Source organism: Stenella coeruleoalba, assembly GCF_951394435.1.
Source record: "Stenella coeruleoalba genome assembly, chromosome: 16".
Classification (NCBI taxonomy): domain Eukaryota; kingdom Metazoa; phylum Chordata; class Mammalia; order Artiodactyla; family Delphinidae; genus Stenella; species Stenella coeruleoalba.
Window position 1 is genome coordinate 64,093,425 of NC_137162.1, and position 12,204 is coordinate 64,105,628.

General features: G+C 35.9%; 1 protein-coding gene across 11 annotated transcripts in view; it reads left to right on the forward strand.

Annotated features, from left to right (window-relative positions):
• CTNNA3 (catenin alpha 3) overlaps positions 1–12,204 on the forward strand; it is a 1,677,393-nt gene that overhangs the window by 105,008 nt on the left and 1,560,181 nt on the right. For 7 of the 11 annotated variants that reach the window (XM_079899786.1, XM_079899790.1, XM_079899787.1 and 4 more), the window contains one exon: positions 1,000–1,104. In XM_079899786.1, the coding sequence (XP_079755912.1) occupies positions 1,006–1,104 (99 nt within the window). In that variant the 5' untranslated portion in view covers positions 1,000–1,005. The remainder of the gene's footprint in view (positions 1–999; positions 1,105–12,204) is intronic. The other 4 variants (XM_079899778.1, XM_079899785.1, XM_079899783.1 and 1 more) reach the window with 1 other exon arrangement.

Sequence of the window (12,204 nt, forward strand, 5' to 3'; positions counted from 1 at the left end):
AGAAAATAGGTAACAGTTAAATGGAAAGATTTGTGCATTGATAGTAACACACATTCCTGTAGACTCTAAGTTTATTTTTAATAGGCTAAGTTATATATAGGATAGATGTGTTTCTTACTGTTTATCTCCGTGAGCCTTCAGTAAATACTTGCTGGGTGATTATTGACTGTGAACAAGTTAATACAAATCTGTGGGCTTAGTGATTTGGGTAATAGTCTTCACGGCGGATGTGTTACTTTGGATATGTTATGAAATTCCACATATGGTCATTTGATATATATATGTATTCTTATGCGAAAATCTCACTGCATCGACTTTTAAGATTAATGTTCATGTCTTAAAGAATGGCTTGCAATTTTTTTCTTATTTTGTCTTGCTCAAATATCAATGCCTTCTCAGATTTGTCATTTTATAATAACAATGCCAATTTATATTAGTTTTTTTTCTGTACAGGAAAGTAAATTGCCCCAAACTTTCTTCTCCAAATCAAAACCCTCAAACAGTTCCCCAGACAAATAGAGACATAGCACCTGTAGAGATGTAGCACCTGTCTTCCAAATTCCTATCTGATTCCTCATCTGAGTTGTCATTAACAATAGGCAAAATATGGGCTCTGGCTGTCTCAGTGCTATGAGTTCATGGAAGTCAAAGCACTTGCTTGCTGTAAGATATGTCTCACCAACTCAGCCATTCTTTTTCACTTAAGACTCCTGATCAAATGCAAAGTCACCTTGGCTGGTTATTATTTCAGTCATGAACATACTAGCGTAGATTAATTTGTCAGAGGACCTAAGCCCAGAAGCATGACCTCAGAGAACAGTTGGGGAATATCTTGTTTCTCTGTAGGTGGACTTGGCACCCTGGTCCTCTGAGGGCTACAACTGATAGCAGGAGGAGGTGCTTGAATACTAATCTCATGTACACTATGATTTTCATTAGTGCTTTCCTTTAGAAGGTATTTTTCTTTATTAATAAGTGTCTTTTTGTTTTTGTGCCCAGGCAGTCATGTCAGCTGAAACACCAATCACACTGAATGTCAATCCTCAGGATCTGCAGGTCCAGACATTCACCGTAGAGAAGCTGCTGGAGCCTCTCATAATCCAGGTATTAATACCATGGAAATTACAACATGTAGTAACTGAAAAAGAACTAAAAACAGGAAAAATAGATAATGAACTAAGGAAAGATTTGATTTTTGTAGAATGAATATGTTATCTAAAATTGTCCTTCAAAATGTTTTTAAAGTGTACAAAAGTATGTACTTAGTAATAGTAATGATAAAATTCTGAAAGCTGCTCCCCAGATTCTCTTTTAAAAGCAACAGAAGTAATAATATGCGTATGAAATTTTCAAAGTAACTTTATGTAAATTATCTTGTTTGATAGTCATGAAAACTGAGTGAGGCAGGCAGCATGATTAAAACCATCCTTGTTACATAGATGAGGAAACAGCCTAGAGAATTTCAGTAACTTGCCCCAAAGTACATGGTGGCTCATTTGTCAAATAGGAAATTATTTTTGAAATACCAAAATGTATGAGAAAAGCAGAGATTTAAGGCATTCTGTGATAAAGTCTTTCATAAAGTAAATAATTCCTTGATAATATGCATAATGATTCTCTGACTTATTTATTACGTAAGCCCAGAGTTTATTCATTGGCTTTTCTTAAAGCAGAGCTTTAAGAAACTTATACTATAATATAGATTTAAATTTCTTGTTTTTAACCCAAAATTTGCGAGGAAACCTCCCTTTAGGCCACCTTACGTCATACATCCTAAGACAAATTGTCCCTTTTTCTAAGGCCTTGAAGTACTCAAGGGTTTCTTAAGTGAGAATCAATAGTGACCTTACCTCTGATAATTTAAAAATCTGCTTGTATTCTTTGTGAGGTGGATGGTGGGGAGGGGAGTAGCTCTGAGAATAGGCTTTGTACACTTTTTTACTTAGCACAGTCGATATCTCCTACTGGAAAGACAATTCAAAACAAGTGCCTCACTGATGATAGCTTAGTCATGAACTTTGGCATCTAAAAGGCACTAATATCTGGTATGAAATTGATATTAGATGATTCTGAGACTCCACTGAAGTCCCTATCTTAGCCACCCACAGAATGGTCTCATGTTAAAAAGAAACAAACAAACATGTTCATTGTTTTTCTAATAGAGTTCACTAAAAAAATAGGAAAAGCAAAACAAAACAAAACAAAAACCCAATGAAAAACCAGAAAATAAAAAAATACAATTTTAACAGTAAGAGGTAAACATTAACATTGTGATGCATGTACTTCCAGTACAGTAAAATAATGGGTGATTTTTGTTATCTTCTTAGTACTTTATAATATTAAAGAATGTAGATATATCTTAAATATATAAAGCATATATATATGTACAAGGTGGAGATGGTACTGTATATATAGCTTTTATCTCATTATAGCTTTTATCTCATTCTTATATTTAAAATGATATTTTAATAATTTCCTCATTCTTTGTAAGAATGAGATTTAACAAAACTGCTGTTTAATTATCCTTTATATGGCTGCACCATAGTTTTTTAAAGTAGCCTCTCGTTTTTGGACATTTAGGTTGTTTCAGTTTTTTACCATTATAAATAATGCTCTTCTGAACATCTTTGTACATAAATTTTTGTCATCCGTTCAAATTGTTTCCTTAGGATTAGTTACTAAATGTAAAAGTAAGTGGCCAAGATAAGAGAATTCTTATGCTTTTTCATATATATTACCAAGTGTTTTGGAGAAGGTTTTTTTTTGTTTGTTTGTTTTAATTAAATTTTTTTTCTTATTACTCATTACTCATCCATTTTATACACATCAGTGTATAAAATGTCATGTCAATCCCAATCTCCCAATTCATCACACCACACCCCTTGCTGCTATCCCGCCTTGGTGTCCATGTGTTTTTTCTCTACTTCTGTGTCTCAATTTCTGCTCTGAAAACCGGTTCATCTGTACCATTTTCTAGGTTTCACATATATGCGTTAATATACGGTATTTGTTTTTGTCTTTCTGACTGTATGACAGTCTCTAGATGCATCCACATCTCTACAAATGACCCAATTTCGTTCCTTTTTATGGCTGAGTAATATTCCATTGTATATATGTACCACATCTTCTTTATGCATTCGTCTGTCGATGGGCATTTAGGTTGCTTCCATGTCCTGGCTATTGTAAATAGTGCTGCAATGAACATTGCAGTACATGACTCTTTTTGAATTATGGTTTTCTCAGGGTATATGCCCAGTAGTGGGATTGCTGGATTATATGGTAATTCTATTTTTAGTTCTTTAAGGAACCTCCATACCGTTCTCCATAGTGGCTGTATCAATTTACGTTCTCACCAACAGTGCAAGAGGGTTCCCTTTTCTCCACACCCTCTCCAGCATTTGTTGTTTGTAGATTTTCTGATGATGCCCATTCTGACTGGTGTGAGATGATAGCTCATTGTAGTTTTGATTTGCATTTCTCTAATGATTAATGATGTTGAGCATTCTTTCATGTGTTTGTTGGCAGTCTGTATGGCTTCTTTGGAGAAATGTGTATTTAGGTCTTCTGCCCATTTTTGGATTGGGTTGTTTGTTTTTTTAATATTGAGCTGCATGAGCTGTTTATATATTTTGGAGATTAACCCTTTGTCTGATGATTCATTTGCAAATATTTTCTCCCATTCTGAGGGTTTTCTTTTCGTCTTGTTTATGGTTTCCTTTGCTGTGCAAAAGCTTTGAAGTTTCATTAGGTCCCCTTTGTTTATTTTTATTTTTATTTCTATTATTCTAGGAGGTGGATCAAAAAAGATCTTGCTGTGATTTATGTCAGAGTGTTCTGCCTACGTTTTCCTCTAAGAGTTTTATCGTGTCCAGTCTTACATTTAGGTCTCTAATCCATTTTGTTTATTTTTGTGTATGGTGTTAGGGAGTGTTCTAATTTCATTCTTTTACATGTACCTGTCCAGTTTCCCCAGCACCACTTATTGAAGAGACTGTCTTTTCTCCATTGTATATCCTTGCCTCCTTTGTCATACATTAGTTGACCATATGTGTGTGGGTTTATCTCTGGGCTTTCTATCCTGTTCCATTGATCTATATTTCTGTTTTTGTGCTAGTACCATATTTTCTTGATTACTGTTGCTTTGTAGTGGAGTCTGAAGACAGGGAGTCTGATTCCTCCAGTGATGTTTTTTTCTCTCCAGACTGCTTTGGCTATTCGGGGTCTTTTGTGTCTCCATACAAAGTTTAAGATTTTTTTGTTCTAGTTTCATAAAAAGTGCCATTGGTAATTTGATAGGGATTGCATTGAATCTGTAGATTGCTTTGGGTAGTGTAGTCATTTTCACAATATTGATTCTTCCAATCCAAGAAAATGGTATATCTCTCCATCTGTTGGTATCATCTTTAATTTCTTTCATCAGTGTCTTATAGTTTTCTGCATGCAGGTCTTTTGTCTCCCTAGGTAGGTTTATTCCTAGGTATTTTATTCTTTTTGTTGCAATGGTAAGTGGCAGTGTTTCCTTAATTTCTCTTTCAGATTTTTCATCATTAGTGTATAGGAATGCAAGAGATTTCTGTGCATTAGTTTTGTATACTGCAACTTTACTAAATTCATTGATTAGCTCTAGTAGTTTTCTGGTGGCATCTTTAGGATTCTCTATGTATAGTATCATGTCATCTGTAAACAGTGACAGTTTTACTTCTTCTTTTCCAATTTATATTCCTTTTATTTCTTTTTCTTCTCTGATTGCCGTGCCTAGGGCTTCCAAAACTATGTTGAATAATAGTGGTGAGAGTGGAATCCTTGCCTTGTTCCTGATCTTAGAGGAAATGCTTTCAGTTTTTCACCATTGAGAATGATGTTTGCTGTGGGTTTGTCATATATGGCCTTTATTATGTTGAAGTAGGTTCCCTCTATGCCCACTTTCTGGAGAGTTTTTATCATAAATGGGTGTTGAATTTTGTCAAAAGCTTTTTCTGCATCTATTGAGATGATCATATGGTTTTTCTTCTTCAATTTGTTAATATGGTGTATCACATTGATTGATTTGCATATATTGAAGAATCCTTGCATCTCTGGGATAAATCCCACTTGATCATGGTGTATGATCCTTTTAATGTGTTGTTGGATTCTGTTTGCTAGTATTTTGTTGAGGATTTTTGCACCTGTATTCATCAGTGATATTGGTCTGTAATTTTCTTTTATTGTACTATCTTTGTCTGGTTTTGGTATCAGGGTGATGGTGGCCTCATAGAATGAGTTTGGGGTTTTCCTTCCTCTGCAATTTTTTGGAAGAGTTTGGAGAAGGTATTAAGCGAGTTCTCACAATTTATTTCAGATTTTGTTCCAGTGCAATTACTGGGGGTGGGGTGGGGAAATGACCTTCATTTTGGAGATGGCTGGTAAAGGCCAAGTACATTAATGCCACTGCATAACCCTTATTTGTACTATAACTATGGAACATTAGAGCTGGACTTAAGACTTGTTAATCACAAAGGCTGCTGACATATTTCTTAGGAACAGAGCAAGTATCATTATGGAGAAACTACTTTTTATATTCTAAATGAAATCAATAGGTATTTTGCTTTATTCAAGTACCTTGATACAGCAGTCAATAGAGAGTGTTCTCGGTAAATTCACATAAAAGAGTATGCTGTTCACAATATAGGTGTATTTTTCTGGCATGTTTAAAAACTATTTAATCTATAAACATTTATTGAATCCACCTAGAAAATTAGAAGGGTGAAAATTACCTGAAGGGTGAAGATAACCTTGATTAGAAGAAATTTAACTCTTTTGAAAAGTGTGATTATGCTAATTTTAGAGGGCTTTTAATGTGATGCCTGGATTCAGACTTTTCATGATCTGCAAGTAAATGAGTCAGGGGAAGAGAAATTAGTACTTATTGTATGCCAGATAGTTCTCAGTTACATGAAAGTGTAAGTGCTAATTTTATCTTCAAGGAAGTTTGGTATACTACTTCACCAATATCTCAGAAGAAAAGTTTCTAGATCTTAGTAATACTCAAGTAAAATGAAATTAAAAATGTAAATAATTTATAGAATATTTACTATTTTCAGGAACTATCTCATAAAGGAGACTTTTTGTACATCAAAATTATTTGCATACACTCTTGATTTTCATTATAATGGGTTTCTCCTTATAAAAAAACAGCACATTTCAAAGTTATTAAATTAAAATAACTAACCTTTTTGGATTTGATGCATAACCTTCTTGTATCTGTCACTTTGATCATGTATTACCTATTAATACAAGTAAAAAATTCCATTAAATTATATTAAAGGTTTTTTTCCTAGAATAGCATCATACTAAATATCTCATCATATTCCTTTTTTTCAGAGAGTGTTTAATTTGAAATAGTTACATGGTTTATTTTAAGCATGTCATATAGTCTTTGATTATAGTGGAAAACATTCCAAAAGAATTCAATGATCTTTAAGTTCATAATGCCACCAGATAATATTATCAGTTTAGTAACCCCATTAAAAATTTTTCACCTTTCATCATTATTTATCTTCATGTTATATTCCTTTGCTTTCAAGGTTTCACAGAAATTACTTACCATCTCTGTATATAACTCAAAGTCAAAACTATGTTTTAATTTTTGGAGTAATTAGTCATAGATACTGTTATGCCACTCTGACTTCTAAATTCATTTATTCATAAATCTTTATTCTGCTCTTTTTATAGTTACCAGAGTCTTCCCCACCAAACTTGATTTATCTTTAATCTATTTTTTTTTCTCTTGGGGACAGGTAAATCACTAGGTCATTTTGCAGGGATGTTCAGCCTGGGATATATTTCAATCATTCACTTTCATTTTCTGTGTGTGATAACTTACACAGTTTCATCCCTCTGTAATAAATTCCTCCAATGGATCAGAAATAATTTTTTTCTCAGCAATTACATTTTTATGATTGCAACTGTAGGCATCTGTACTTTATCACTTTCAAGATCCAAGTTTGGCAATGCACTGCAGAAAGTCTATTTATGCAGAATTGCAATGAAAAGAATTTACATCTCTATGTTGTATACTCTCTGAAGGAGATATAAACTGCTTAAATCATGCTACAGTCATTACATAATGGAACTGTCTATAATCTTATTTGCCACAAAATATAATTTGCTATGTGTCAGATTCATGTCGAATGTGAGCTAGAAGAATTAATTTAAAATACTTTAAGATAAGAACAATAACAAGCTCCTTATAATGTTATCTCCTATGAGATAGAAGATCTTTTTTGGGGCGAAGATTCAAATATATTTTCTGATGTAAATATATCCCATGTTTTCAAGTGGTGAATATAGAGTTAGATCAATAGTAATAAACATTATTCCTCTGGCTCCCACCTCTAACTCTTATAGGACCTCTTAGCCTTTTCAAGGTTTCCACTTCGATAGTGTTTCACATCTATTTCTTGGAGTCCCTTAGGAATGGTTTTTATGTACTCTATAATACTCATTGGGTCAAGTTGAAGAGTATCTGCTCAACTTTTTATCAGTCAGCATAAGCTAGGCTATGCTGTGATAAGACAACTCCCAAATCTCTGAGGCTTAACAAAAGTTCGTTTCCTGCTCAAGCTACATTTTTTTCCCTCATTTCTTAAGGGATGCCTCCCCTTTATTTTATTTTATTTTTTAGCATCTTTATTGGAGTATAATTTCTTTACAATGGTGTGTTAGTTTCTGCTGTATAACAAATTAAATCAGCTATATGTATACATATATCCCCAAATCCCCTCCCTCTTGCATCTCCCTCCCACCTTCCCTATCCCACCCCTCTGCGTGGTCACAAAGCACCGAGCTGATCTTCCTGTGCGATGTGGCTGCTTCTGACTAGCTATCTATTTTACATTTGGTAGTGTATATATGTCAATGCTACTTTCTCAGTTCGTCCCAGCTTACCCTTCCCCGTCCCTGTATCCTCAAGTCCATTCTCTACGTCTGCATCTTTATTCCTGTCCTGCCCCTAGGTTTGTCAAAACCATTATTTTTGTTGTTTTTTAGATTCCATATATATGTGTTAGGATACAGTATTTGTTTTTTTCTTTCTGACTTACTTCACTCTGTATGACAGACTCTAGGTCCATCCACCTCACTACAAATAATTCAGTTTCATTTCTTTTTATGGCTAATATTCCATTGTATATATGTGCCACATCTTCTTTATCCATTCATCTGTCGATGGACGCTTAGGTTGCTTCCTGGCTATTGTAAATAGTGCTGCAATGAACATTGCGGTACTTGTCTGTTTTTGAATTATGGTTTTCTCAGGGTATATGCCCAATAGTGGGATTGTCAAGCTACATTTTTTTTTTTTTTTTTTTTTGCGGTACGCGGGCCTCTCACTGCTGTGGCCTCTCCCGTTGTGGAGCACAGGCTCCGGACGCGCAGGCTCAGCGGCCATGGCTCATGGGCCCAGCCGCTCTGTGGCACATGGGATCTTCCCGGACCAGGGCACGAACTCGTGTCCCCTGCATCGGCAGGCGGACTCTCAACCACTGCGCCACCAGGGAAGCCCCAAGCTACATTTTTAATGTGAGTTGGCTGGGGGTCTCTGCTTTAATACAGGCACTCAGGGACCCAGGCTAATGTAGATTCCATCTCAATATTTATTTCCACTATGGTTACAACAGGGAAAGAGAACATTATGAATCTTGCAAGGGCTCCTAAATTGTCCACCTGGATATGACATATGTCAGTTCCACTCACATTGCTTTTGTCAGAGAAAGTTATGTGGTCAGTGGGGATGCTAGGTGTGTGATCTTGCCCTGTACCCAGGAGAATGGGAATATTTGTGAACAGCCCTAAAAACTATTATCTTTCCATTGTCTCCTTTTTAAGGGTTCCTTGTTTGTTAACTTTGTATCTAATGACTAGTCACCTTTCCACCCTGATCACAGCTGACTTTATCAGGATGGGCAACTGTCTTATTGACAATTATAGGTTGACAAGAAGCCTGTGAGGCAATCTGTCATGAGAGCTCTGCCTCTGGGGGATGATGGTGAATTGATCCAATTGCCATCCTCTCTTTGGGGAATTGACTTCGGGGAGAGTTATGCAGTTACCTACCGTTAAACAATTATATCATGTGCAAAGCTGAAAGACACACAGAAAGAAATAGAGACATGGAGGAAAGTTCTATTGGAGCAGTTTTCAAGTTTAGATCCACAAACTCCTGCTGTTGAGGGGCAGTAAGATTACCTAGTTACCATGGTTTTAATTGGATCTTTCCAATTTCTAAACCACAAACTAGTCTCAGAATAATACTCTAGCCTCTGTGGGGCCTCACAGTTTCCAGTTCCCTTGAGCATGGGCCGTGGTAGGCCCGATGCCTGTCTTCCTTATGTCATCAGATTCCCTGGCCTCCAGTCTCCTCAGTGGCTGAAAGTTCAAAAGAAGTTCTGTTAGTAGCAGCAAGCCAGGGTTCTTATAATTGCCCTCACTTACTTATGCTAGAATGGAGATTTTCCTTCAAAGCTTCTCTGCTGCTCTTCTCTTCATCTCCAATTTTTGGAGTCTCTGAGGTTTGACTCACCAGTGCCCCCAAAGCAGTCTATCCACCATGTTTTTCCATTTTGGCTGGTTGCATCTTATTGATGTGTGGGAGGTAACTGCCAATGATACCCATTTTAAGACTAGAAATGTACATGCCAAGGTCCCAATGCCTCTAAAGCTTCGAATCCTCAAGGTAGCAGAACTGGGCTCCTTCATAAGAGGGGAGAATACCTCTCTTCCTAACTGTGCTTCACTCTGTCATCTGGGTCCCAATGAATCATGTACCTAGAATCACATAAAGTTGCTTATGAGAACAACCCCTTTCGGCTTTTCCCCTAATCTCCTTCCTCTCCTTGTCCAAGTGTCTGGATGGAAACTGTTAATCCTTAGTCCTCTCAGCGCCATGTCCTTCTTTTCTCCCTGACTCCTATGCAGAACCTCTCTGCCATACTGCACTCTCAGCATAATTTCTTTCTCCTCTCTTTTAGCCAAGGGAAAAAAAAATAGATGCCTTGATGCCCAAAGGGTTCATTTCTACAGAGAGATCTGATTGACTTCCGGGTAGCAGGGAGAGGACCTGCTTTGGCTTCTTAACCTCCTAGAATATAATTTCCTTTGTTTCTTTCAGAAAATAATTCAGGTTTCATTTGTTTGTGGTTGATTTCTGTCATTTTTATAGGTCATTTTGAATGAGCATGATGCCATTTACTTATATTTCTTTGGTTTTATCTCCAAGCCTCTTTTTTTCATCCTTGCTGTTTTTTCTATCAATAGAATTTATGTCAGAATTAATTTTGAAGCTTCCAAGAAAATCTCAAAGACAAGTCTGCACACATATAGTGTTCTTGTAGATTATAATCAAATATTGGAGTTTTGACTATAATCTTAACAAGTAATCTTGAAAGTTAGTAAAGTAAATGTCTTTTAACTACTTATATGTCCAAGGCTTAATAAGTATAAAGATGTTATTTTTACAGTAGGATGAAGAAATAAACTTAATTCTGCCTCTCTAATGCTTTAAAGTTTAAGGTGATTCAGTATAGTTGATTCTAATAAAGTGAATTATTCAATTTCTGCATTCCTTTACTGCTAGAAAACTGCTCCCATGGGAAAGTTGTTAAGCTATAGTATTCCTTGAGAAACAAATAGTTGAGAAAAAGGAAGCCACTTCTTAAATTAAAATAAAGATAAAAAAATCTGGTAGCTATTTGATTAAAATAGCACAAGTCCATTGGGAGTGTGTATGGTGAACATACAAGGGATGCCCCCACCACCAGAACGTGATAGCTTTGAACTTAGCTATGGGCAGATGTCAGTCGCGGAACATGCTTCACCTCTTCTTAGCTTGCTTCCTAGGCCTTTTATTCTATCAGACTCTTTTTTTTTTTTTTACTTACTCCAATGTTGTTGCCCTGTTGTTCTGGGTTCTCTGATCACCTCTGATCCACTTCACTTCTGTGAATACTTTTTTTTGAACCTTTTCCTCCACAGATTCAGATTGATCCCACAGATATCCACTTCTAGGTTAGCTGTGGAATTAGATCTTTCATTTATTAACTGATTCTGCAGGCAGAATCAGGCTTGATTTGTGACCCAAGGTATGATCTACCCTGGAGAATGTTTCATGAGCACTTGAGAAGAAAGTGTATTCTGTTGTTTTTGGATGGAATATCCTATTAATATCAATTAAGTCCATCTTGTTTAATGTATCATTTAAAGCTGTGTTTCCTTAGTTATTTTCATTTTGGATGATCTGTCCATTGGTGAAAGTGGGGTGTTAAAGTCCCCTACTATGATTTTGTTACTGTCTATTTCCCCTTTTATGGCTGTTAGCATTTGCCTTATGTATTGAGGTGCTCCTATGTTGGGTTCATAGATATTTACAATTGTTATATCTTCTTCTTGGATTGACCCCTTGATCATTATGTAGTGCCATTTTTTGTCTCTTGTAATAGTCTTTATTTTAAAGTCTATTTTTTCTGATACGAGAATTGCTACTCCAGCTTTCTTTTGATTTCCATTTGCATGGAATATCTTTTTCCATCCCCTCACTTTCAGTCTGTATGTGTCCCTAGGTCTGAAGTGGGTCTCTTGTAGACAGCGTATATATGGGTCTTGTTTTTGTATCCTTTCAGCCAGTCTATGTCTTTTGGTGGGAGCATTTAATCCATTTACATTTAAGGTAATTATCGATATGTATTTTCCAATACCATTTTCTTAATTGTTTTGGGTTTGTTATTGTAGGTCTTTTCCTTCTCTTGTGTTTCTTGCCTAGAGAAGTTCCTTTAGCATTTGTTGTAAAGCTGGTTCGGTGGTGCTGAACTCTCTCAGCTTTTGTTTGTCTATAAGGGTTTTAATTTCTTCATCAAATCTGAATGAGATCCTTGCTGGGTAGAGTAATCTTGGTTGTAGGTTTTTCTCTTTCATCACTTTAAATATGTCCTGCCACTCCCTTCTGGCTTGCAGAGTTTCTGCTGAAAAATCAGCTGTTAACCTTATGGAGATTCCCTTGTGTGTTTTTTGTTGTTTTTCCTTTGCTGCTTTTAATATATTTTTTTAAATTTAATTTTTGATAGTTTGATTATTATGTGTCTTAGCGTGTTTCTCCTTGGATTTATCCTGTATGGGACTCTCTGTGCTTCCTGGACTTGATTGACTATATCCTTTCCCATATTAGGGAAGTTT